This window comes from Ochotona princeps, chromosome 11, assembly GCF_030435755.1.
Source record: "Ochotona princeps isolate mOchPri1 chromosome 11, mOchPri1.hap1, whole genome shotgun sequence".
In the NCBI taxonomy this organism is placed as follows: domain Eukaryota; kingdom Metazoa; phylum Chordata; class Mammalia; order Lagomorpha; family Ochotonidae; genus Ochotona; species Ochotona princeps.
In genome coordinates, this window is record NC_080842.1 from 72,790,429 (window position 1) to 72,817,814 (window position 27,386).

The 27,386-nt window shown below is 56.0% G+C and overlaps 1 protein-coding gene across 2 annotated transcripts in view; it reads right to left on the bottom strand.

Moving 5' to 3' along the window:
• Positions 1 to 933: 933 nt before the first annotated feature.
• GRK4 (G protein-coupled receptor kinase 4) overlaps positions 934 to 27,386 on the bottom strand; it is a 63,253-nt gene continuing 36,800 nt past the window's right edge. The window contains exons 8-16 of one of the 2 annotated variants that reach the window (XM_058670330.1): positions 23,291 to 23,431; positions 18,804 to 18,994; positions 11,329 to 11,366; positions 7,858 to 7,947; positions 6,502 to 6,710; positions 4,953 to 5,090; positions 3,023 to 3,160; positions 2,590 to 2,721; positions 934 to 1,033 (exon numbers count right to left, since the gene is read on the bottom strand). In XM_058670330.1, the coding sequence (XP_058526313.1) occupies positions 989 to 1,033; positions 2,590 to 2,721; positions 3,023 to 3,160; positions 4,953 to 5,090; positions 6,502 to 6,710; positions 7,858 to 7,947; positions 11,329 to 11,366; positions 18,804 to 18,994; positions 23,291 to 23,431 (1,122 nt within the window). In that variant the 3' untranslated portion in view covers positions 934 to 988. Of the gene's footprint in view, positions 1,067 to 2,589; positions 2,722 to 3,022; positions 3,161 to 4,952; positions 5,091 to 6,501; positions 6,711 to 7,857; positions 7,948 to 11,328; positions 11,367 to 18,803; positions 18,995 to 23,290; positions 23,432 to 27,386 lie in introns of both variants that reach the window. The other variant, XM_058670331.1, reaches the window with a different exon arrangement.

The window sequence follows — 27,386 nt, forward strand, 5'->3', positions numbered from 1 at the left end:
TCACAGATGCCCACCGTCACACAGGTGCCCACAGTGTCACAGATGCCCACCGTCACACAGGTGCCCACCGTCACTCAGATGCCCACAGTGTCACAGATGCCCACCGTCACACAGGTGCCCACCGTCACTCAGATGCCCATTGTCACATACTTACTATTAAACCCCCCCTTACTTTGTTCGAGGTGCTTCCTGTCCACGGCAGGAAGTGGCCACCCAACCGAAGGATAAAGACATTTCACTTGCCTTGGAGTCTGGCTTGATTTCTTTGAACCCCAGTGCTGGTCAGATGCCCTTGTCCAGAACCAGACAGAGCCACATTCATGAGTCAGAGAAAGCCCAGAGTGTGCTGAGGCCATGCCCTGCTCACACAGCCTCCTTCAGCCCATGCAGCCCTGGGACCTCTGTCTCATCCCTTCCCTGTGTCCTGCCCAGGGTCCCCTCCTGGGTCTATAGTACCTCATCAGGAGGCTACAAGTGTCTCCTGCCAAGAGCACCACCCCCACCCCAGGGTGGACACCCCAGCCTTCTCCTTCACTCACAGCCACCAGAGAGAAGTCACCCTCGCTGCTGGAAGCTCCGGGCACTGAAGTGGCAAGGACTGCTGGCCAGGGTTGTGCTGCTGGCCCTGTTGTTATGGGCACCTCGGCTCCTGGTGGAGACTGCCAGCCAGTGAGACGCATGGTGCTCACAGCCTTAGGGATGGCATGCCCGAGCCGGTGCCCTCCCGAGGACTTGAGCACAGTCCTGGGTGAGGAGCAGGGCCCTGGTTTCCAGGCACAGTCTGCTCCCTTCCCCAGGGGCATGGGTTAGCTGTGCTGTTGTGCGGTTCTCTTCCCCTCAACTTGTCTTAAAAGACGATGCAGGCAGCAACATCAAACACTCCGTCATTCCCTAAGGCGTGTTTCAGCTGTGCCACATGTGTTTATTACAGCCCAGGACAGGGTGGGGGCTGGGCAAATGCTCCTCTGTGTCTGCGCACCGCCAGCGGTCAGTAGTGTGACGACTCCCCTTCCTCCTTGCTGGCCAGGCAGCCCTGCAACACAGCGCAGCGCTGGCCTCAGGCACACTGCAAACGCAAGGGAGCTTGAGTGTGCTCAAATGTACTGCGGGCCCTGTGTCTGTGGGACGTGGCCCACAGACTCTGCCAGAGAGTGACAACACGGAGGCTAAAGCACCATGTGATATCCCACACACGGCCTCACCAGGGTCCTGAAGCTCCCAACCATCGTGGGGACAGGCAGAAGCGTGTGGAGGGGCCAGCCCCCGTGGCCTGCTGACCTGGGAATCCTAGAGGCACCTGGCACTTGCAGAACTTGGGGCAGGAGTAGGAACTGCCAAGTGTGCCGGCTGCAGCACACTCTGCCCCAGTCCCACAGGGCATGGCAAGGGCAGACGGCGCCCTCGTGCGGAGTGTGGGGCTGCACAGCGCCACCTGGGCAGCTGTAGGCGCTCCCAGCAGGACCCACATTCACCAGAGATGGGGACAGGGACTAGAGTCACAGCATGCTCATTTTGGGGGGTTTCTGCCACCCACAGATTGGTGTCCAAACTGAAAAAATGTTGGAGGCCCGTTCTAGTCCTGGCTGCTCTGTATCTGACGCAGCTCCCTGCTGTGGCCTAGGAAAGCAGTGGAGGATGGCCCAGAGCCTTGGGACCCTGAGCCCGCGTGGGAGGCCTGGATGGAGCTACTGGCTCCTGGCTTCGGATTGGCGCAGCTCAGGCAGTTATCACCATCGGAGGAATGACTCAGTGGGAGGAAGAATCTCACTTTCATCTCCCTCCTCTTTTTAAATCTGATTTTCCAATAAAAATAAATAAATCCTGTGCTTGCTTCAGGAGCACATATACTAACAATTACTATTAGAAAGTCAGATTTATAGAGAGAGAGAGATGCTCCATCCACTGGTTCACAACAGCCAGAGCTGAGCCAATCTGAAGCCAGGAGCCAGGAGCTTCTTCCAGGTCTCCCACACGGGTGCAGGGTCCCAAGGATCTGGCCCGTCCTCCACTGCTTTCCCAGGCCACAGGCAGGGAGCTGGATGGGAAGTGGAGCAGCCGAGATATGAACTGGTGCCCCACGGGATCCCAGTGTGTGCAAGGCAAGGACTTTAGCTACTAGGCTACCAAGCTGGGCCCTGAATCTTTTTATTAAAAATGGATTAGGACCTCAGTGTCTGACCTCTGAGTGAACTCCTAGACAAGGGACAAAGCAGATAATCCATTAATCCAAGGAAAAAGACACAAGCTTTCTCTAAATCTAATACTGGGATAGGAGGTCACTTCAAACTGCAGCTTTTGAAAGGGAGTCATCTTTCCCTGCGAAAAGTGGACCCGAGGCAACAGCGGTAAGAACCAGCCATGAACGTGCCATCACGTAAGCTGCTTTGTGACCATTCTATGCGAGACCACACTCAGGGTGCCACTCAGCGGCATGTGGGAGCCAGGGTGCCCAGTGGGGCCCGGAGCAGGTAGACCCCAAGGACAGACAGCACTGGTGTTGTCCTGGAGCACTGAAATTTTGATGGGCAACAGGAAAGAAAGTTCCTGTTACCGTGGCAAGCGACTTTTCTTAGAGAAAAAGGTCTTTACCCCTCTTCTGAAGAGCCTGTAGAAGAAGCTTCTCTTGCGCTTCCGAACTGGAGCCTGCACTTCCTGCTCCACATACAGGCGCTCCTCACTGGAGCTTTCATTGATGTCCTTGAAACACCCAGACTCGATCATCTGCACAAACCCGGGCCAGCAGCAGCCCGCGCCCCCGCCTCTGTGAGAAGCCCCCAGGGGAGACCCGGGCCAGCAGCAGCCCGCGCCCCCGCCTCTGTGAGAAGCCCCCAGGGGAGACCCGGGCCAGCAGCAGCCCTTGCCCACCCCGCGGGAAGCCCCCAAGGGAGACCCGGGCCAGGAGCAGCGCCCCGCTGCGGGAAGCCCCCAGGTGAGAGCTGCCAGCCACCCACTTTCCGGAGCAGGTGCCCAGTCACGGCTGCCAAGGCCTAGTCCTGCCACACCGGCAGTGGGGGTGCAGTACCTCGTTCTGCCAGGGGATGGGAGCACAGCCTGTCACAAACTCAGCGTAGAAGTTGTTGTCTGTGGTGTCTAGGTACACTCCTTTGACCACGGAGAAGCGCCCGATATCCAGGACATCCTTGCAGTACACCGAGTGAGGCTGTGCTGAGAACAACCGGGTGGCAGCTGAGTGGGGCAGCAGGGCGCTCGGCAGGGGCCTCAGCGTCCCCAAGCTGTTCTCACCTCTCTCTCTGCAGTGGCGGCCCCCAAGCTGTTCTCACCTCTCTCTGCAATGGCGGCCCCCAAGCTGTTCTCACCTCTCTCTGCAGTGGCGGCCCCCAAGCCCTTTCTCTCTAGGAGGCTGTCAGAGAACCCGTGGGAACCTCCTGCCCATCTGCCTGGCTCACTTGAGGCTCACTCTCCAACGTGAACCTCGCACAGGCCCCTCACGCAGCCTTTTTCACAGCGGGAAACTCTTTGCAAGCAAAGGCCAGGGCCAGAGAGCACGGTCCAGGAAGCCATCAGAGAGGGTCCTCACTGCTGCCTGTGGGCAGCCCTGCTGGCCTCCTGGACAAACAGCAGCCGGCTGCTGCCCACTCTCCCTGCCTGAGCTCTCCAAAGCGGGCCGGAGCTCCAGGGCTCAGCAGGCCCCGCCTGGGCACTGTAGGTGCTGTACCAGCACACAGGAGTGCTGTAAGGCAGGTTGTGGCCAGCAGGAGGCTCCCCTGGCACGGCCCGGTACCACTGTTCTTGCTCTCCTGCACTGACACACGGCTGGCAGGCTGGGAGCCCAGTGGTGACCCTGCCCGGAGGGCACCGCTCAGAGGCGGCCCACGCCCACACTGACCCCATGGCAAGGGAACTCTGCCTGGTGTGTGTCATAATGTGTGCTGGGCACCAGCTGCCCGCAGGAGGACTCACCCACTGCACTGGCCGTGCCCCAGCCTGCCTGCTCCCCCTACCCGCCCAGGACTGTGGAGTGTCCTCCCCAGCGCTGCACAGCGGAGGCCCTTGTCACCCGGCCAGGCTGCTGGGCGCCATCCTGTCACGTCACTGGAGGACTGTATATGCTGGGACAGGCTCCCTGGGCCTAAACACCTAACGCCGCAGTAAGCAGCCAGCAGGCAGTGCTGCTGCAGGTCACGGGGGGTGGGAGCATCATGACCACTGTCCCTTTCCACGTCGCGTCTCCAGCTGTGGCTTCATTCACTGCTTCCATCTTCAGGAGGAGTTGTCGCATGTCCGCCAGGCGCTGCCAGGCACGGACTGCTCCCAACAGCTCTCAGGAGTACTCGGACGCCCTCTGGCCCAGGTCCTCATGGAATGTGGGGTGGGGACAAGCATTCTAGGCCAAAGACTCAGGCAGGGCCAGAGCCGGGGCACAGCAGAGAGCAGCCCCCTGCGAGAGTCGGCATCCCTCAAGTGCCAGTGGAGTCCTGGCTGCTCCACGTCCCGCCCGGCTCCTGCTAGTGTACCCGGGGAAGCAGCAGAGGGTGGCCCAGGTGCCTGGGCCCCAGCCTCCCACAGGGACAGGATCCTGGCTTCAGCCTTGCTCAGCCCTGGCCATCATGACTGTTTGGAGAGCAACCCAGCAGACAGAAAATCTCTCTCTGCAAATTTTTCAAGTAAATAAATATTTCAATAAACCAAGCATCAGGCATGTGCCCTGGTGTGGGAGGCTAAGTACAAGAGTTGTGAGAGCAGAGCAGGTGTGGGTGACGGGTGGGCCCTGGCTGCTGCATGAGGCTGGGGGCCCAGCTCCTCCTGCAGAGTGCCGGAGGGACCCAGGGAAGGGTTGCAATGGCTGTGGGTACTTGGTGACCCCAAGGAAGAAGTCCCAGGTGGCCCTGGAACTGCTTTGACCAGCACACTGGGGACTGATGTTCTTGGGACCCCGTTCCACTTACATCAGCGCAGAAGGGGGCAGCTGACAGGGACCCCGTTCCACTTACATCAGGGCAGAAGGGGGCAGCTGACAGGTGCGCCTCCAGCCTGCTGAAGTTGATGTCCTTAAACACGGGGTGCCGCTTCACCCCCGCAGCTCCTTCGCCCCTACAGCCCAACCGTTCCTGGGGGTTCTTGGTGAGTAACTGTAGGAGGCAGAGAGGGAGTCAGTTGATGCCCTCACCTAACTGTGAAACCTCAAAGGTCCTTCCAGAAGGAAAGACTAATGATCGGGTGGCAGAGAGCAGGGCTGCTAGACAAGCACAGCTGCTCGGTCTGCCCAGCGCCAGCCAGCCTCAGGACCTCATTCGTGACCTGCTGGAGCGTGGAGCGTGGAGCCCTCCCAAGCAGTAGGCGGCCAGTGGCCTGTGAGCTACCAGTGACAGACACATCAGCCACTTCACTCCTTGAGTGAAACATTCAATCCAGCAAAGCTTGGGGCGTTCACACGGAAACAGACGGCTGAGAACCGAGACAGCTTGTTCAACGCTAGGCTGCAACTCCAGCCCTTGAGAGCACGGCAGCCAGCAGACCAGGTGAGGCAAGAGCCACCTTCATGCCACCTTCGTGCCATCTTCCTGCTCGCCTGTAAGGAGAGGCAGGTCTGCACTTTAGCTTTCAATTTGTAAATTTATTTGAGACTCACTTGACGAGACACAGAGGTGTAGCCCATCTGCTGGCTCATTCCCCAAAGCTAGGCCCTCAGGCCAGCTCTGCCTGTGGGCACCGGGACCAATGACATCAGCCGTCTCTGCTGCCCCTGGAGTGAGCAGTCAGTGCCACGCACAGACGCAGGCACTGGTGTGGGGTGTGGGGTGAACCCCTAAACCGACCACCCGCTTCTCAGAAACTGTTATTCTTCTTTGAGTATTTCTTCCACAACTATAGCTGACAGGTACGCTCACCATGTCACAGAGGTAAAGAGACCTTCGTGGGCACCGGGCTGTGCTGCAGACCACACACCAAGCACCCTGCACAGCCCTGGATGGCCTGGCGCCAGGCACCTAAGGTGCACCAAGGTACAGCTGCTGCCTCAGCATGGCAGCAGGCTGACAAACTGGCATGCAGAAGACTTGCAAGCCCCCCACCCAAAATGGCCACACCCCACACCAGGGCATCAACTTGGGCCCCCAGCTACCCTCCATTCTGGTTGCCTGCTGGGGGGCACCTGGGAGGCAGCAGCTGCCAGCCTAAGTATTTCCGTCCCTACCATCCACCAGGGAAACCCAAACTGAGTTCCAGTATCCTGGCTTCGGCCTGGCTATTCAGGAATTTTGGGAACTGAACCAGCAGATGGAAGATTTTTGTTCTGGCTCTTTCAAATAAACAAAAATAAAGAAATACAAACTGGCCCACTCAGGTCAGCACCCAGATCCCAGCTGGTGCCCTCTCCTAAACCGAGGCAAAACCCCGGCATGACTGGCCGGGAGGAGGTGGGCTCCCAGAGGGCTCGGGCCTGGCACTGGCCTGGCTGAAGGCAGGCCTCACTTGGCACTGCCTGTGGGAATCCTGGGTCAGAAGTGGCAGCTGAGCGCCCCTCCGCAGCGCCCGACCCACCATCTGGCAGATGGACTTGGTGTCCTCGGAGAACTTGTTGGAGTACTCCTCCGTGTCCTTCTTCACTCGCCGGTCGATCTCCTCCCTTTTGACCTTCTCCTTGAACTTGCGGAACGGAGAATGTCCCTGAATCATTTCATATATGAGACAGCCCAGCCCCCACCAGTCGGGGCTGAAAGTATACTGCTCATTATCGAGAACCTCAGGAGCTACAAGACAAACGCAGGGCCCGTCAGTCAAATCCTGGCCATAAACCTGCTCATAAGTAACTCCAAATAGTATACTGGAGACTTAATGTTTGGCAAAAATATGTAAAATTTAAACTTATAAAGGGACACAATAGCCTAGTGACTCTTCCATTCGCCAGGATCCCATATGGGCGCCGGTTCTAGTCCCAGCAGCCCACTTCCCATCCAGCTCCCTGCCTGTGACCTGGGAAAGCAGGTGAGGACAGCCCAAAGCCTTGGGATCCTGCACCTGTGTGGGAGACCAGGAAGAAGCTCCTGGCTCCTGGCTCCTGGCTTCAGATCGGCACAGCTCTGGCCATCGCGGCCACTTGAGTGAAGCAGTAGAAAAAAGATCTTCATCTCTGTCTCTCATCTCTGTAAATCTGCCTTTCCAGCAAAAATACATAAGTCTTAAAAAGAAAGTTACAAAAGCCAAATATCATGATTTATTTATACAAAATGGAGCAGACAAATCCATAGAGAAAGAACGCAAAGCTGGCCGCTGCTAGGGCTGGGGGTTCACAGTGAGGAGTGAGGGACGGGTTACTTTTCTGAAGTGATGAAACTTCGAGAATCAGTGCTGACGCTTGCATGACTCTGTGAGCACACTAAGGCCTGCTGAGCGCGACACCTCCAAGTGCGCAGTTCACTCTGTGGGGCCGTGCAGAGGCTGCTGCTCGAGTGGCTGACCGCACCTGCCTGCTGTGAACATACTGCTGGTGCCGGACAGAAGAACCGCCCCACTGGCGGAGGGCACTGTGGCTGCTCCCCAGCCAAGACCCAGAGCCCATGGTGTCAGAGACAGGAGGATGCAGGGCCATGCTCTGGGTTTCCCAGAGGCCACCTGAGGGGTCAGGCTGGCCATGCCCACGGGCACAGAAGCTCCTTCCAGGGCTCTGTGAGGCCCCAGGCGCCGGGCAGGGTGATAAGACCCTTGGTCCGGTTCGGTGCTGCACGACCTCAGGCCCCAGAGCCCTCGGTGGGCCTCCTTCCTCGGCGGTGCCTGACCCCATGGCCGACACCACCTGGTCACGCAGTGCTCTCACGTCACTGGGAGCCGGTGGTCCCGCCCACCACTGCTCTATCTGCCCAGACAGGGACACCCGACACGAGGGGGTCCTCTACATACCCATGTAGCCGACTGTTCCGACCCTTCCTCGCACGGACTCCCCTTCAGGGACCTCCAGGGCCAGGCCAAGGTCTGAAATGCGTATGTGGCCTGTGTGGGAGCACATGTGTTAGAGATCACAGGATGCCTGGGGCTCCAGCAACAGCAGAAACAGGGTGCGGGCAGCACCTAAAAACGGCACTGCTCGCCCAGGGAATGTCCAGCCTTGAAAATACCCTCCAAGCTCCCCACGCAGCAATGCTGCCCGCAGGAGGCTCAGGCAGACCCAGGGCGGGCAGGAGTTAGACTGACGTCTCCACATTAGTCCATCCCTCAGTGGCTTGCTCAGAAAGGAGCATGTAAATTACCCCTCTGCTCCCCACACTACAGGCACTGCATTAAACACCAATGACTGCATCAAGGGCCTGGCTAGGCCTGTGCCTGCAAGTGCTGGGATCCCACGTGGGTGCCGGTTCATGTCCCGGCTGCTCCACTTTCTATCCAGCTCCCTGCCTGTGGCCTGGGAAAGCAGTCAAGGACGGCCCAAAGCCTTGGGACCCTGCACCTGTGTGGTAGGCCAGGAAGAAGCTCCTGGCTCCAGGCTTCAGATCGACTCAGCTCTGGCCATTGTGGCCACTTGGGGAGTGAACCCACAGAAGGAAAATCTTCCTGTCTCCTTCACGCTGTAATTTGTCATTCTGATAAAAATAAATAAATATTTTTTAAAAAATTTGCATCAAATACAAAATAGCAAACAGGCACTTTCCGCCACAATAGCACCAGGCTTATTTACATGGTCAACTGTTTATACGGAACGTCTGGACAGCAGTGCTAAGGGTCAGGGACATGCCAAGCAAGCCAAGACCCTTCACTGCGAGAATGGCATCAGGGTGAGGCCTGCAATTAGGAGGGTTGGCACTTGTTGGATTTCCATGAAAGACAACAGAAGATAGAAAACTTTCTTAGGGCACCTGTCACACTGCACACACTGGATCAGGACCATGCTAATTAGGGTTTAACCTTCCCTTAATCACTTCTACAATGGCTCTATCTCCACATGCTGTCATCTTCTGAGGTCCTGGGAGTTAGGACTTTATGAAAGTTGTCCGAATCAAAATGAGTTCCTTGAGGCAATAGGTTAAGCCACCGCTTGCCACACTGGGATCTGATAGGAGTGCTGGTTCAACTCCTGTCTGCTGCACATCTAATCCAGCTCCCTGTGCCACGCCTGCAAACAGACAGCAGACAGCACAAATGCTTGAGCCTCTGTCGTTCTCATGGGAGACCCGGGTGGAGTTCCTGGCTCCCAGCTTTCCACTGGCCCAGCCTGGCCACTGCGGCCATCTGGGGAGAAAAACAGCAAACAGAACATCAACTGCTCTCTTCCTTTGGGTCTTTGTGTGGTTCTGCCTTTCAAGTGCATGAATCAACAAACAGATCAAACACAGCCAACAGGCAGCAGCGGCCTGTTTTCCTCCAAGATGACAAGCAGCAGCTGACCCTACAACCATCCTGGAGTGCGACTGGGACCGGGGCAGGGGTACAGGGAGATGTTTTGCTAAAGTAAGGAGGCAGAGATGAGAATGTGAGAAAGAGCAGTCAGCTCAAATCTAGAGGCAAAGTTCTAGAGAGGAGGAAGCTGTACAGAGGAAAAATCTACAGCTAATGAGGCACCCCTATTTGGTAAGGTCTGCTGGCTGCCCTGTGCAGGACTGTCCCAGGACATCTGGTGGAGTGGCCCAACCCAAGGTGGTAAAGAGCCCCCCAGACTCCCTTACAAGTACAGACCTCTGCTGCTGTGTCCCCATCAGCCACCTGCACCCCAGAGGGCTCCCCTGCTGCCCCACCCCCATCAGCCACCTGCACCCCGAGAGGGCTCCCCTGCTGCCCCACCCCCATCAGCCATCTGCACCCTGCCTGGGATTTGCTGTGGGCCAAGAAGACAGCACACAGGGCAGTGGGCCAAGGCTCGGGGGCCTGAGCACACAAATGTAGGAAGAAAGCAAGAGACTGGGAAGAGAGAACACATAAGTTTTATTTTCATATGCTATTACAATTCAATTATTAGCTGAAAAATACAGCCATCTCTGAGCAATGGTATCACTATCCATCCATCCCCCGGTGTGTCTAGGTACCTACCTCCCACGCATTTATCTATCAGTTTGTCCACCCATCCATCCATCCACCCACCCACGCATCCATCCATCCACCTATCCATCCATCCATCCATCCGTCTATCCATCCACCCACCTATCCATCTATCCATCCATCCATTCATCCACCCACGCATCCATCCATCCGTCCATTCCATCCACCTATCCATCCGTCCATCCATCCATCCATCCATCCACCTATCCATCCATCCATACATCCATCCATCCATCCACCTATCCATCCATCCATACATCCGTCCATCCATCCATCCATCCATCCATCCGCCCATCCATCCATCCATCCACCTATCCATCCATACATCCGTCCATCCATCCATCCATCCATCCGTCCATCCATCCATCCGTCCATCCATCCATCCACCTATCCATCCATCCATCCATCCACCTATCCATCCATCCATCCATCCATCCGTCCGTCCGTCCATCCGTCCATCCATACATCCATCCATCCATCCATCCATCCATCCATCCATCCACGCATCCATCCACCTATCCATCCATCCATCCATCCATCCACCTATCCATCCATCCATCCATCCGTCCATCCATCCATCCATCCATCTGTCCATCCATCCATCCGTCCATCCATCCATACATCCATCCACCTATCCATCCATCCATACATACATACATCTATCCATCCGTCCATCCGTCCACCCACATATTCATATAGGCAGGTGCCCATGCATTCACCTGTCTGTCTATATTGGTCAGTCCTATCTATGTATTTGTCAGTCCAAGCCTCTCCATCCATGTTCCTGTGTAGCTATCTACTCATGTGTACATGTATGTTTCCAGCTGTCCAGCTGTTCAAGATTCTGTGTGCATGGATACCCATGCATCCATCCAGCCACCCATGCATCTTTGTAACTACTACCTATCTCCATATGCATCTAAAGGACACACTCCAGGGGCTGCATGATGGCTCAACTGGCTAATCCTCCACCTGGAAGTGCCAGTATCCATATGGGCACTGGTTTGAGTCCAGCTGTTCCACTTTCCCATCCAGCTCCCTGCTTGTGACCTGGGAAAGCAGTGAAAGATGGCCCAAAGCCCTGGGACCCTGCGCCCACATGGGAGACCCGAAAGGGTCTCCAAGTTTCAAACTGACTCAGTTTTGGCCATCAGGGCCATTTGGAGAGTAAACCAACAGATGTAAAATCTGTCTTTGTTTATCTCTGCAAGTCTGCCTTTCAAATAAATGAATCACACACACACACTCCGAAGCGTTGTCCTTTGCTCTTTCCATTCTGTAATAACTGGCTGATTGGCCCTCACTCCCGCACCCAGGTCCCTCTGACAGTATGTGCTCACTCACCATGCTCATCGAGGAGAATGTTCTCGGGCTTTAAATCTCTACAAGGAAAGAAAATAACAAAGTCCTCAGTTACCTGCAAGTCGGCACTGTGACTCCCGAGTGCGACAGCCAAAGCTGCAGGTGTGGGAAGGCCCATGAGGGCAGATGCCCTCAGCAAGCCAGGCATGTCATCACAGGACAAATGTTCCACAAAACTCATGTCAGGGCCTGGTGTGACAGCCTCGTGGCTAAAGTTCCTGCCTTGCGTGTGCTGGGATCCCACGTGGGTGCTGGTTCATGTCCTGGCAGCTCCACTTCCCATCCAGCTCCCTGCTTGTGGCCTGGGAAAGCAGTCGAGGACAGCCCAAAGCTTTAGGACCCTACACCTGTGTGGGAGACCCAGAAGAGGCTCCTGGCTCCTGGCTTCAGATCGGCTCAGCTCCGGCGGTTGCGGCCACTTGGGGAGTGAACCAGTAGATGCAGAATCTTTCTGTCTTTCCGTCTCTCTGTAAATCTCTTTCCAATAAAAATAAATCTTTAAACAAAGCAAAATAAATGCCATAATGTCCCTTGCACCTGAAGGCAGTGGGACACGAATGCTCAGTGTGGTTACGTCAACGTGAAGGAAACCGTCTTTCAGAACTCAGCTTTGGGCAGGCACTACGGTACAGTGGGCTCAGCCACCCCTTATGACACCCCCAGCCCACACAGCAGCACCAGCTCCAGCCCCAGCTGCTCCACTTCAACACAATTTCCTACTAAGCGACCTGGGAAGTGGGAGATGATGGCCCGTGTAACTGTTCCCCTTCCAGCCATGTGGGCGTCTCAGTCAAGTTTCTGTCACCTGGTTTTGGCCTGGTTCAGCTCTGGATGCTCCAGCCATTGATGGAATGAGCCAGGGCATGGAAGATCCACCCATTAGCCTTGGAAATAAATTATTTAAAAAACAAAACAAAAGCAGAACTCGGATCAGGAGTAGATATTGTAGCTCAGTAGGTTAAGCTCCTGCTCGGGATGCCCGCATCCCATGTGTGCTGGTTTGAGTTCCAGCTCCTCTGCTTCTGATCCAGTTTCCTAGTGACGCCCCCTGGCAGATGGCACCTGACGATGGTCCAAGCATTTGGGGCCCTGCTTTCCACACGGAAGGCCCGGATGGAGTTCCAGGCACCTAGCCTTGGCTGCTGTGGCCAGTGAGAGAGTGAATCAGCAGATCAAAGATTTCTTTCTGTTGGTCTGCCTATTGAGCAGATGAAAACAAAAACATTTTTAAAAAGATGAATAACAGTTGTTTCAAATAACAACAAAAAAGCTCAATTTCTCTTTAGAAATTTCAGGGCCCAGCGTGGTAGCTTAATCTAAATCCTTGCCTTGCACTCTCTGGGATCCCATATGGGCACCAGCTCTAATCCTGGCTGCCCTACTTCCCATCCAGCTCCCTGCTTGTGACCTGGACAAGCAGTCGAGGACGGCCCAAAGCCTGAGACCCTGCACCCGTGTGGGAGACCTGGAGGAAGCTCCTGGCCCCTGGCTTCAGGTCAGCTCAGCTCCTGCCACTGTGGCCATTTGGAAGTGAGACACTGGATGGAAGATCTTCCTCTCTGTTTTTCCTCTCCTCTGTATATCTGATTTTCAAATAAAAATAAAACAAATTTTTAAAAAATTTTCAACAAGTGATGTTTCCCGTGTTCCAAGACCTCAGTTTGGAGATCACATAAAGATGTAAATCATGACACTTTGTGGTCAAAGCTTTTCCAAAATAGAAAGGAAATAAACAAACAAACTGGCCTGTGGCCAGTGGCTCCGATACGCCTGTAGCTCTGTCGGCATCTGCTTGCCAGCACAGAGCCATGGCATCAGCACGTGGTTCAGTGTGTGCGGAGAAGGAACTGCAGGTGTGCCAGCAGAGAGGGTGCACTGAGGAGTAACTGCGCATGCGGGGCGCTGCGTCATTCCTGTGGTCTCCATACAGCATTACAACATGCGAGCATAAGCATGCAGTCACCTGGAAACCTACCAAGAAAACGCCCTCCTGCGTGTGACCTAGCCTTTCTGTGTGCAGGCCTGTTGAAGACCTTCCTGCCTCCTAGCTTGGTCATGGATCCCACTACATCTTCCAGAGACTTGTGACCCCTGAGGGCCCTGGGGAAGAGTGAGCTCCCTCAGTGTCTGGTGGACTAGGGTGACGCTCTATGGGGGATGACGCTCTGCCCACATCCTGGGACTCTGACCCTGCGGGCACAACAAAGCCCATGGGCACAGGAGCCAGTCTGAGGAGCAGCAGCCATGGGAACGGGTGGGAATCGCGTCCACCTGTTCCGACAGCCACATTCTTAGCGACACCTCCCAGACTTGCCTGAGGCAACTGCTGAAACCACAGGGACGGGGTGGACGGCAGGGGACACGGTGTGAGGGTACATGACCGTGACTGGGTGGAGGGCAGGGGACACTGTGTGAGGGTACATGACCGTGACTGGGTGGAGGGCAGGGGACGCGGTGTGAGGGTACATGACCGTGACTGGGTGGAGGGCAGGGGACGCGGTGTGAGGACAACTGACTGTTACTGGGTGGAGGGCAGGGGACGCGGTGTGAGGGTACATGACCGTGACTGGGTGGAGGGCAGGGGACGCGGTGTGAGGGTACATGACCGTGACTGGGTGGAGGGCAGGGGACGCGGTGTGAGGGTACATGACCGTGACTGGGTGGAGGGCAGGGGACGCGGTGTGAGGGTACATGACCGTGACTGGGTGGAGGGCAGGGGACGCGGTGTGAGGGTACATGACCGTGACGGGGTGGAGGGCAGGGGACGCGGTGTGAGGGTACATGACCGTGACTGGGTGGAGGGCAGGGGACGCGGTGTGAGGGTACATGACCGTGACTGGGTGGAGGGCAGGGGACGCGGTGTGAGGGTACATGACCGTGACTGGGTGGAGGGCAGGGGACGCGGTGTGAGGGTACATGACAGTGACGGGGTGGAGGGCAGGGGACGCGGTGTGAGGGTACATGACCGTGACTGGGTGGAGGGCAGGGGACGCGGTGTGAGGGTACATGACCGTGACGGGGTGGAGGGCAGGGGACGCGGTGTGAGGGTACATGACAGTGACTGGGTGGAGGGCAGGGGACGCGGTGTGAGGGTACATGACCGTGACTGGGTGGAGGGCAGGGGACGCGGTGTGAGGGTACATGACCGTGACTGGGTGGAGGGCAGGGGACGCGGTGTGAGGGTACATGACCGTGACTAAGAGGAAGGGAGGCTCTAACATACCCAGAGGACCAATGCCAGTGTGGGTACTGTACCATGGTCCCAAGGGGGTCTCATACAGCTGGGGGCCGTGCCCACCCCACGGTCCTGTGGTGGGGGGGGTCTCATGGCTGTGACCATCCCCACTCCAACAGTACTTGAAATCTCCATGAGGGAGAGTAGTTGCTGCCAGACGAAGCAGTATTATGTCCCCTCCATCATCCCCACCTCTTCCCCGTCCCCTCCTGGCTCAGGATTGTTCTCTTCTAGAAGTGGGTGGCAAGCAAAGCAAAAGTTCTTCCCTAGAATGTTGGGTAAACATTTCAAAGAGAGATATTTAGGACACTACAGTATTAAGCTGGCACCCAAAATACTCAGGATCTCTAATGAAATTGATTATCCTCCTTTTGATGGGCTGGCAATGGAGGGTCCCTAGATGAGGTGGCAGTCAGAAAAGCACACCAGGTCACTGTTGGAAAACCAGCCTGGAAACCTGGAATTCAGCCTGGGCTCCCACTCAAGTGCCGGGACCGCGGCCTGCAGCCATCGCCTGCAGCCTGCCAGGGTGTGCTTCCATAGGAAACTGACGTGAGCCCAGGCCAGCGTCTTCAACACTCCACCACACTCCACCAGACCCCCACACACAGTCCCTGCCTTTCATTTAAAACTGATCCAAGATCTCAAGATTTTTAAGTATCATGTCAAAAAATACTCCTGGTTTGAATGTCACAGGAGACTACCAAAAGTCCAACGCTGTGGGGAACCAGGGAAGCCACCGCCCATAGAGCTGGCACCTCATGTGGGCATTGGCCGCCCCCGTAGAGCTGGCACCTCATGTGGGCATTGGCCATCCCTATAGAGCTGGCACCTCATGTGGGCAAGGGCCACCCCCATAGAGCTGGCACCTCATGTGCGCACAGACCACCACCCATAGAGCTGGTACCTCATGTGGGCAAGGGCCACCCCTGTAGAGCTGGCACCTCATGTGGGCATTGGCCATCCCCTGTAGAGCTGGCACCTCATGTGGGCACGGGCCACCCCCGTAGAGCTGGCACCTCATGTGGGCACAGGCCACTCCTGTCGAGCTGGCACCTCATGTGGGCACGGGCCAGCCCCATGGAGCTGGCACCTCATGTGGGCATAGGCCACCCCCGTACAGCTGGCACCTCCTGTGGGCATAGGCCATCCCCGTACAGCTGGCACCTCATGTGGGCATAGGCCACCCCCGTACAGCTGGCACCTCATGTGGGCATAGGCCATCCCCGTAGAGCTGGCACCTCATGTGGGCATTGGCCGCCCCCATAGAGCTGGCACCTCATGTGGGCACGGGCCACCCCCGTAGAGCTGGCACCTCATGTGCGCACTGGCTGGAGGCCTAGCTCTCCCTCTTCTCATTGAGTTCCTGCTAACGCACCTGGGGAAGTGGCAGAGGAAGGGAGGCAGGAAAAAGCTCCCGGATAAAAGCAGTAAATCTTTTTTTTTAAAGTCACTTTCAGGACAAGTGAAATATCTTTCATCGTTTAACAAATTTACATATAATTTTTCTGGATTTCACAGTAAGTTTTTTTAAAGATCTACTTACTTGCAAGTCAGAGATAGAGAGAGAGGGGAAAAAGATGAAGAGAGTATGAAATCCCGTGACAAAATGGAGTCACTTTGGTTCAGGTTTGCATAAGTTTGCCAGCTTACTTTTGTACTACGAGATGTTCTGCCAGTTTCCTGCTTTTGGGGCCAGATCACTGGGCTAACATGCCCTGCCAGCAACCCTGGGTTCCAGGAATCGGTGTTACATGATTTATTCACCCACTGTTCCCATGGCAACCTCCTGTGGTTGCCCAACTCACCTGGTTCCCATGGCTATATAACCTCACTGTATACTCACTCATCTATAGAACCCATCTGACCCTCACCTCAGGGTCCCTCTCTAAGGAAAAGCAGAGCTGACTCCAGCCAGCTGGTCTACCTGGCTCCTCAATCAACTTCGTTGTTTTGCAGAGCTGTTTGGGCTTCTTGGGGAGAGGCTCGGCCTGGATGCAAGAAGAGCTCCTTCCATCCACCAGTTCACTTCCCAACAGCCGCGCCAGCCAGGGCTGGGTCAAGCTAAAGCCAGAAACTTCTTCCAGGCATCCCACCCACGTGGCAAGAGCCCAAGGACCTGGGCCATGATCCACTAGTCTCTCAGGTGCGTTAGCAGGGAGCTGGATGGGAAGCAGAGCAGCGGGACTTGAACTGGCACCAGCCCGGACACATCATAAAGCAGAACCACTGATTTCACCATTAAGATAAGCAGTTGTATCTAACTTCCAGTGAGAACTGGTCTTGTAACCAAACAATCTACACAGGTAAAACGCAAAGCAACAGCAAACCTAAGCAGGCGATAACCGTCCTCTGCCTGCTACATGTCTGCGGCTGGCAGAGAAATCATGATCCTCACATTACCACAGACAAAGGAACTATGATTCTGGGGCCGGCTTCACAGCATAGGGCATAAGCTGCCATGTGTGAGTCGGAGTTCTAGGGTTGCATTCTAGCTGCTCTACTTCCAATCCAGGATCCTGTTTATGCTCCTGGGAAAGCAGTGGATAACGGTCCAGTACTCCAGGTGGAGCTCCTGGCTCCTGGCCAGCCTTGGCTGTCTGCATGGTGATCCCGGCAGAGCTCCTGGGCAGTCCTGGGCTAACCTTCCAGTGCCCACGAAATAGCTCAGCAAGAACACAGGATCATTTTAGAAAATTTTACAAAAATCAACTATTTCTACATGCTTGCTGCAAAACCCCAAAAGTGAATGTAAGAAAACAACAGAATTGTAAAGTCTTGGCAATGCATTTAGCAGGAAAAAATTCAAGACTTATACACTGGGAATCATATAACACCACAGAGAGAAAGTGAATCAGGCAGATGGGAAGGGCCTGTGTCCAAGGGTGGGGAGTCGCCATGGTGGAGATACCTGCTAACCCCAACTGGCCCAAGGGTGGGCAGCCCTGGGACGTCGGGAGCCAAGGAGCCCTGGGAGGGCCAGGAGTGGGCAGTCCTGGCAGGACCGGGAGCGGGGCAGCCCTGGAGGACCGGGAGCTGGGTGGCCCTGGGAGGGCCAGGAGTGGGCAGCCCTGGCAGGACCGGGAGCGGGGCAGCCCGGGGAGGGCCAGGAGTGGGCAGTCCTGAGAGGGCCAGGAGCTGGGTGGCCCTGGGAAGGCCAGGAGTGGGCAGCCCTGGAGGGCCAGGAGCTGGGCAGCCCTGGGAGGGCACTTCAACCTTCCCATCAGTTGAGGAGCAGACCCTAGTATCTATATGGAAAAGCAAAGGGTTCAAAGCAGACAAGAGGATTGTGGGAACAGTGGGAGGGTCAGCTGTCCTGACCCTATGGACAGCGCCCACTGCACCTTACGGCCTGTGTGGGGCGCTGAGGGCCATAGGGACAGGTAGCAGCGGAGGAGCCTCTCACTCGGGCACACGACCAATTTTTCAAAGTACTTATTATTACTATTAATATCATTGTTATTCCTATTATTAATTTTCAAAGCCAGCAGCCATATTTTAACTTCAAAGAAATGGACTCTCTCCACCGAGAGGTGCAGCGGTGTGAACAACTGAGAAGCTCCAGCCTCTGCACACATATGTGCACAACATGGGCTGAGGAGGCCCTGCGGGAGCTGCACAGCCTGAGAGCCAGCTCACAAGGCGAGAAGGGACAGGCTAGCAGCCTCGCAGCAGGCTCAGGAGCCGGGGGCAGCTCAAGCCCTGCCCAACGCCCCAGGGAGGACAAAATGCTCCCCAGAACCCCTTGTAGAGCGCTCCGAGGGCCTCTGGGTGGGGACCAGGATGCGGCCCCTTGGCTCCTCTGCAGCCCAGGAGGAGCTGTAGGGGACAGCTGCACCAGGACAGCTACGAGTAGACCAGCCAGGACCTCAGGCACTTAACAGGAATGCAGAAAGGACTTTTCCCTAAACACACTAACATTAGACTCATTCTAACAACAATTACGTTTCATTTTATTCTCTCCAATGGGTTTGCAATGCAAAAAATAATAAATTGTAAAGACATTCAGCATTCTGTTTGTCCCTGGGGAGGCAGTGACCATCTACCGTGTCACCGTAGGAGAGGGTACAAGCTTTTCTCCATTAGGATAACAAGCAGAAAACAATCTGTCTCGCAGAGGCCACTGGTTAGAGCTTCAAGCAGAATTAATACAGCTCAGCTCCGACTGGCCGCAATCCGCCCGCGATGCGCACACGGCTGCCGGGCCCAGCCTGGAGCTTACCTGTACACGATCCGTTCCCTCTGTAGGTCTTCCAAGCCGCAGCACACCTCGGCAGCATAGAACACAGCCCTCTGCTCGTCCAGGCCGGGCTGGCCCAGGTTGTAGATGTGGAACTTTAAGTCGCCTCCGTTCATGATGGTGAGCACCAGGCACAGGGCGTCCTTGGTCTCGAACGTGTAGGCTAAGCTGACCTGCAGAGAGCAGACCCCTGTTGGAACGCCGCTCCGCTGCAGCCCGAGAGCCAGCTCTGTCCAGCTCGGCACAGGCTCGGCTCCTGCCCCTTCCAAGCTCAGCCTTATTGCTTAACCCCCGACACCTGGCAGCTAGGGCCTGTCCCAGCCAGCAGGCAGTGACCCCCACCACGGACTTGCCCTAGCCAGCACAGAGACATGCCCCCGCCGCTCCCCCGACGTGGGAAGCTCTGTGGGCTCCGCCTGGAGTTGAGCCGGCCATATCTGTGTATATGCAAATGTTGGGGCGACTCACAGTAAACACTGCATGTAGTTCAATCTTTTTGCCCACTTTTCTACTTTCCTGTGGGTTTACATACACACCAGCACTGTGTTTAACTCCTTTGATCTATAGCTTAACTGACGAGGACTGACTACACGCTGCATTTAATCTTCCAGGCTTCTATTTATATGGGCTTTACACAATTGCTTGTAATAACATTTTGTCATTCTCAGTATATAGCTCTTACATATTTTTCTCATGACTTTTCTAGACTGACATTTCTTGATGCTATCTTAAGTGCTATCAATTAAAAGCCTATTTCCTAATTCCTTGTGACAGACACATGTAATCACCCAGCTACGTCTGAGATTCTGCTAGGAGTTACACTGTTGGAGGTCATGACTGACGTGGTGCTGTGGCCCAGTGGGCAGAGCTGCCGCTGGTGTCCGTGTGCACCAGCTGGGGTCCTGCTGCTGCACTTGCTATCCACGTATGCCAGTGCAGTAGGGAGGACAGAGGGCCTGGTGCCTGGGAGGACAGAGGAGGTCCAGGACAGAGGAGGGCCCAGGTGCCCAGGAGGATAGTGAAGGGCCCAGGTACCCAGGAAGACAGAGGAGGGCCCAGGTGCCCGGAGAACAGAGGAGGGCCCAGGTGCCCGGGAGGACAGAGGAGGGCTCAGTGCCCGGGAGGACAGAGGAGGGCCCGGGTGCCCGGGAGGACAGAGGAGGGCCCGGGTGCCCGGGAGGACAGAGGACGTCTTGGTACCCGGGAGGACAGAGGAGAGTCCAGGTGCCCGGGAGGACAGAGGAGGGCCCAGGTGCCCGGGAGGACAGAGGACGTCTTGGTACCCGGGAGGACAGAGGAGAGCCCGGGTGCCCGGGAGGACAGAGGACGTCTTGGTACCCGGGAGGACAGAGGAGAGCCCGGGTGCCCGGGAGGACAGAGGAGGGCCCAGGTGCCTGGGAGGACAGAGGAGGTCCAGGACAGAGGAGGGCCCAGGTGCCCAGGAGGATAGTGAAGGGCCCAGGTACCCAGGAAGACAGAGGAGGGCCCTGGTGCCCGGGAGGACAGAGGAGGGCCCAGGTGCCCGGAGAACAGAGGAGGGCCCGGGTACCCGGGAGGACAGAGGACGTCTTGGTACCTAGGAGGACAGAGGAGGGCCCAGGTGCCCGGGAGGACAGAGGAGAGCCCAGGTGCCCGGAGAACAGAGGAGGGCCCAGGTGCCAGGGAGGACAGAGGAGGGCTCAGTGCCCGGGAGGACAGAGGAGGGCCCGGGTGCCCGGGAGGACAGAGGAGGGCGTCTTGGTACCCGGAAGGACAGAGGAGAGTCCAGGTGCCCGGGAGGACAGAGGAGGGCCCAGGTGCCCGGGAGGACAGAGGACGTCTTGGTACCCGGGAGGACAGAGGAGAGCCCGGGTGCCCGGGAGGACAGAGGACGTCTTGGTACCCGGGAGGACAGAGGAGAGCCCAGGTGCCCGGAGGACAGAGAGCCCAAGTGCCCGGAGGACAGAGGAGGGCCCAGGTGCCCGGGAGGACAGAGGAGAGCCCTGGTGCCCGGGAGGACAGAGGAGGGCTCAGGTCCTGGGAGGACAGAGGAGGGCCCAGGTGCCCGGGAGGACAGAGGACGTCTTGGTACCCGGGAGGACAGAGGAGAGCCCGGGTGCCCGGGAGGACAGAGGACGTCTTGGTACCCGGGAGGACAGAGGAGAGCCCGGGTGCCCGGGAGGACAGAGGAGGGCCCAGGTGCCTGGGAGGACAGAGGAGGTCCAGGACAGAGGAGGGCCCAGGTGCCCAGGAGGATAGTGAAGGGCCCAGGTACCCAGGAAGACAGAGGAGGGCCCTGGTGCCCGGGAGGACAGAGGAGGGCCCAGGTGCCCGGAGAACAGAGGAGGGCCCGGGTACCCGGGAGGACAGAGGACGTCTTGGTACCTAGGAGGACAGAGGAGGGCCCAGGTGCCCGGGAGGACAGAGGAGAGCCCAGGTGCCCGGAGAACAGAGGAGGGCCCAGGTGCCAGGGAGGACAGAGGAGGGCTCAGTGCCCGGGAGGACAGAGGAGGGCCCGGGTGCCCGGGAGGACAGAGGAGGGCGTCTTGGTACCCGGAAGGACAGAGGAGAGTCCAGGTGCCCGGGAGGACAGAGGAGGGCCCAGGTGCCCGGGAGGACAGAGGACGTCTTGGTACCCGGGAGGACAGAGGAGAGCCCGGGTGCCCGGGAGGACAGAGGACGTCTTGGTACCCGGGAGGACAGAGGAGAGCCCAGGTGCCCGGAGGACAGAGAGCCCAAGTGCCCGGAGGACAGAGGAGGGCCCAGGTGCCCGGGAGGACAGAGGAGAGCCCTGGTGCCCGGGAGGACAGAGGAGGGCTCAGGTCCTGGGAGGACAGAGGAGAGCCCGGGTGCCCGGGAGGACAGAGGACGTCTTGGTACCCGGGAGGACAGAGGAGAGCCCAGGTGCCCGGAGGACAGAGAGCCCAAGTGCCCGGAGGACAGAGGAGGGCCCAGGTGCCCGGGAGGACAGAGGAGAGCCCTGGTGCCCGGGAGGACAGAGGAGGGCTCAGGTCCTGGGAGGACAGAGGAGTGCCCGGGTGCCCGGGAGGACAGAAGAGGGCTCAGTGCCCGGGAGGACAGAGGGTCAAGGTCTTCGGGCCCTCACAGCGTGGAAGAGGCGCCTGACTTCAGAACAGCCCCACTTTGGACACCGTACCCTTTAGGGAGTGAACCAGTAAGTGGAAGACCTCTCATTCCTCTCTCTCTCTCTCCATCCACTCTAACTCTTTCCAATCAATAAACCTTGTTTAAAAACTAATGGCTGGGGCCCGGCGGCGTGGCCTGGCAGCTTAAGTCCTCACCTTGAACGCCCCGGGATCCCATATGGGCGCCGGTTCTAATCCTGGCAGCTCCACTTCCCATCCAGCTCCCTGCTTGTGGCCTGGGAAAGCAGTTGAGGATGGCCCGAGGTTTTGGGACCCTGCACTCTCGTGGGAGACCCAGAAGAGGTTCCTGGTTCCCAGCTTCGGATCGGCGCAGCACCGGCCTTTGTGGCTCACTTGGGGAGTGAATCAACAGATGGATGATCTTCCTCTCTTTCTCTCCTCCTCTCTGTATATCCGACTTTTAATAAAATAAATAAATCTTAAAAAAAAAAAACTAATGGCTGGGCCTGGCATGGTAGGCTAGCTGCTAAAATCTTTGCCTTGCATGCGCCAGGATTTCATATTAGTTCTAACGCCAGCAACCACGCTTCCCATCCAGCTCCCTGCCTGTGGCTTGGGAAAGCAGTCGAGGACAGCCCAAAGCTTCAGGACCCTGCACCTGCGTGTGACACCTGGAAGAAGCTCCTGGCTATGGAACCGTGCAGCTCTGGCCGCTGCGGCCACTTGGTGAGTGAGTCAGCAGAAGGAAGATCTTCCTCTCTGTCTCTCCTCCTCTCTGTATGTCTGACTTTCTAATAAAAATAAATAAATCTTAAAAAAAAAAACCCTGATGGCTGTTTTTAAAACCGTCTACTACTCAAGCCTTAATTCCTTGTCCTTCTGCCCTGCTTCCCTGGCTACAAGCTGTGCCGCGGTGCCAGACAGGAGCGCTCACCACAGGCACCCTGGGGCCTCCTGCCCGGCTCCCAGGGGCTCTTTTGATCGCAGATCTATAGGAAGTCCCCTTACAAGGGTGGATAGCTAGCAGTTTTTAAAATCATTAATGGGTACAGAATTTGGTTTGAAGATTTTTTCTACGTTAATAAGATGATACTTTTTCCCTTTTGTTTTGGTAATACAATAAATCACATTAACTTGTTGTCATCCCTGGAATAAATCCAAGTTGGCACGATCCACGAGAATCCCAAGTCAGAAGGTGCCAATGGCAGGAGGGGTGCGAGGGCGCTGGCGCCTCCACGGCAGGATCCCACGGCCAGGGCCCAGGCACACGGCTCTGTGCGCTGAGCAGGGACCCTCCCCTCTGCCCCGCAGGAACCCGGGAGGCAGGCTCTTCTCAGGCCAGGGCAGGCAAGGTAACCGAGGGACCACGAACAGGATACTTACGACAAACCTGCTGTGCACTTTCTCCAGGAGCTTCTTCTCGTTCAAAGCCATGGCTTCACCTTTCCTCTTCTTTATCCTCTTTTTTTCTAGCTTTTTGCAGGCGTACATCTTTCCTGTGGCTCGCACTTGACAGGCACAAACCTGGGTTGGTTTGTTTTTAAAGACAGAAGCAGCAAGGTTTAGACACAAATGATTTTTTAAAAGATTTTAATTATTTATTTATTTTTGAAAACACAGAGTTCCAGAGAGAGATCTTCTATTGGCTTGTTAGGCCCCCCGCACGGCTGCAGCAGCCCAGGCTGGGCCAGGCCAAAGCGGGACTAGAGGAACTGCACCCAGCTCTCGCACACGACCGCAGCTTCCTTAGGCCTTTCTCGGGGCACTGAACTTGAACCGGCACCTGGAGGCGCTGGTTTTCCTTACTACACCACAGGGCAGGTCCCGATGTCTGCCATCTCTTCACCACACCCTGTGACAGCCCTTCCTGTTAAGGTCCAGCAACAGTCGCTGATGAGCCAAGACCACTTCAGTGGTGGACATGAAGGCGTTGAATGTACCTCTTCCTGAATCATGAATTCTTGTTTCTAGAAAGTTCTTAGGAGAATAAAGTGAATTTAACTTTGTGTTTCTTAAATTTCAAGACAGGAACCAATGGAACACATTGCTAACAGGTGATCATGATTGCATCTGCTTAACTGCAGCTCTATTTCATGTTTGTGGGGCCGATGCTGCAGTGTGCCAGATTAAGCCACCGTACAGTACCAGCAGCCCACATCAGACCGGGGGAGCCCCAGCTATGCTGTTTGCAGTCTGGCTCCCTGCTAAGGTGCTTGGGAAGGCAGCAGCAGACGGTGCAGCTACTCAGCGCCTGCCACTCCAGAGCAGACCTGCACGCTCCCGGGTCCTGGCCTTGCCTCAGCTCAGCGCCTGTGCACGCTTGGGGAGTGAAGCATTAGGGCATGGGGACGTCCGTGTGTGTGTGTGTGTGTGAGACTCTCCGCCTCTCCCCTCTCTGCTATTCAAACAAATAAATTAATGAGTCTTTTTTTTTAAAAAGCAAGTTTTAAAATATGAAACTAAAAAGATTAGTTATTAAAAAGTTCAAGAACATAGGGAAATATATTTGATAGAGTTCAGATTTTACGCCTTTATTCTATTTAGGTAGCTCTTACAGTACTATTCATATGTTATTTTAGCTTTACGTTATGAGAATCTTCGAACACACCACACGGAGAGCGCAGCAGATGAAAGGCCCTGACACCCGCTCACTGCTAATCTCACACTGCGGGTCCCCTCTGTCCACGCACAGCACACCCCCACACGACTGCTCTAAAAACAAATACGTTACACATAGTACAATCTGACCCATCAATACAAGAATCCTGATGATAAAAGTGACATAAAGTTCAGTGTGAAAATATCAGAAGTAGTCAGAACAGCACTTGTCCCTGTAACATCTTGCTGTGTAGGCTTCAGGGTTCACGTGTGACAACAGGTGAGCAGGGATACACTGTGCTCCCATCGCCTCTGCCACTGAGAGCAACAGCGGCTCATGTCACAGGGCGATTGTCACCACCTGTCATCCCGTAGCTGCAGGGTGACCATCTCCCCGTTAGCAGATGCTTTACAAGATCACCGCTACAAACGTCTTTAGGGCCCAATGCAATAGTATAGCGGTTAAGGTCCCCATCTTGAACGCCCCGGGATCCCATATGGGCACCGGTTCTAATCCCAGCAGCTCCACTTCCCATCCAGCTCCCTGCTTGTGGCCTGGGAAAGCAATCGAGGACAGCCCAGGGCCTTGGGACCCTGCACCCACGTGGGAGACCTAGAGGAGGTTCCTGGCTCCTGGCTTCAGATTGGCGCAGCACCGGCCATTGCGCTCACTTGGGGAGTGAATCATCAGACGGAGGATCTTCCTCTCTGACTGTCCTCCTCTCTGTATCTGCCTTTCCAATAAAAATAAATAAATCTTTTTTTAAAAAAATGTGTTTAGGACCCAGCATAGTAGCCTAGTGGTTAGAGAACTCCCCTTGCAAGCACTGGGATCCCATGTGGCGCGGTTTGTGTTCCAGCAACCCCACTTGCCGTCCAGCTCCCTGTTTGTGGCCTGTGAGCACAGTCGATGCCCCAGAGTCTTGGGACCCTGCACCCACGTGGGAGACCTGAAAGAGGCTCCTGGCTCCTGGCTTTGTATCGGCTCAGTTCCAGCTAGTGCAGCCACTTAGGGAGTGAACCAGTGGGTGGAAGATTTTCCCCTGTCTCTCCTCTTCTCTAAGTATCTGACTTTCCAATTAAAATAAATCAATCTTTAAAAACAACAAAAAATGTGTCTAGTCACGGTGCTGTCATTTAGTCTGGGCTCCTCTCTCTTTGCATAGCTCCTCTATCTGTAATTCAGGACAAAGTCTTGTATATGGAACTGTCAGACAAGGGCGAGAACGCAGGCCAGAATACAGGCACGCATGCTCACGTGGCCCTCACTGTGGCCAGGCTTTGCCCAGATTGCCACTCCCCTACTGAGGACAAGGGCACACAGCCAACGGGGACAGGCTGGGAACTTGACCTGGGGTCTGTCTGCCAGCCCTGAAAGCATGAATCTAGTACGTCCCCTGCTGCTGCGGAAGCCTGGCGGAGGCCTGTCTGCCCAACGCCCTTCCACTGCCCATCCTTCAGGTGGACACATTCATTCAGAGGACTTAAAGCTCAATCAGAATAACTGCTGCTGAAAACATATGGCCAGCTCTGTCTGCCCTCAGGAGCCGGTGGGCTCAGGTGTCTGCCCGGAACCTGCAGTGGCATCAGCAGGGCGGATGTGGCCAGCATTCACAGCTCACCACCTTCGGGGCCTGGACCCGCACAATAACACCCACACAGCTCACCACCTTCGGGGCCTGGACCCGCACAATAACACCCACACAGCTCACCACCTTCGGGGCCTGGACCCGCACAATAACACCCACACAGCTCACCACCTTCGGGGCCTGGACCCACAACGAGCTCGTGTGAAATCAGCAGGGTGTGCTCATTCACTTAATCATTTGCTTGGAAACCAAAGTAAATGTGTTCAAAAGTGATTCATAAAATCGCAACTTCCACAAGGTTCCCAACTCGAATTTGCTTGCGGGCCTGAGCATGCCACCTGCCGGCCAAGGCCTGCTCAGCCAGCCCCAGTGCACACAGAGTCACAGCAGCCTCTGAGACCCGGTTCAGCTGCCTGTGAATGCCACGTGCCAGCGAGGGGAGTGCCCGCCCACTCTATACATCCCAGTGTCGGCCTGGCTCTGTTCCTCAAGTGAATTCTGTTTTAAAAATTCGTTTACTTTTGTGGGAAAGTCAGATATACAGAGAGGAGAGACAAAGATTAAGATCTTCCATCCGCTAGCTCACTCCCCAAGTGGCTGCAAGGCCAGAGTTGAGCAGATCTGAAGCCAGGAGCCAGGAACCTCTTCCAGGTCTCTCACGCGGGGGCAGGGTCCCAAGGCTTTGGCCCATCCTCCACTGCTTTTCCAGGCCTCAGGTAGGGAGCTGGATGAGAATTGGAGCAGCTGGGACATGGACAAGCTCCCATTTGGATGCCAGAGCTTGCAGGTGGAGGATTAGCCAATTGAGCCATCATGCTGGCCACCCTCCACCCCCCAAATGAATTTTATAAATTTGTTAACATGCTCCTCCTGAGACCACTAGGAACTCTCACATAAGCATCATTACAACACTATCTCATAAATAAGACCTATGTCCCTAAAGCCTCTTCTTTGACAAGATCAGTCCTCATACTCAGTGCCCAAATATGGAAGGCCAATAGCCGGAGCTCCAGAGAGAAGCTGGGATTCCTGGTGCATGACACACTCAGTTTTCTCACAGAAATACTTTCCACAGACAGGCTACAGCCGGCACTCAGTCACATGGGCTAAGCATTCCTCAAGCCTTCAGCAAGGCCAGGTCGGGGGCACACATGGCCTCGGGGTCTGGGCTGACTCCGCAGAACAGAGCACCCGACCACCTGCCCGGTGCGCCCCCTGCAGGTCAGGTCACAGAGGAACACCAAGTCTTGGGGTCCCCTTGGCGGGAGGCCTGGCGTGGGGGCCTGGTACAG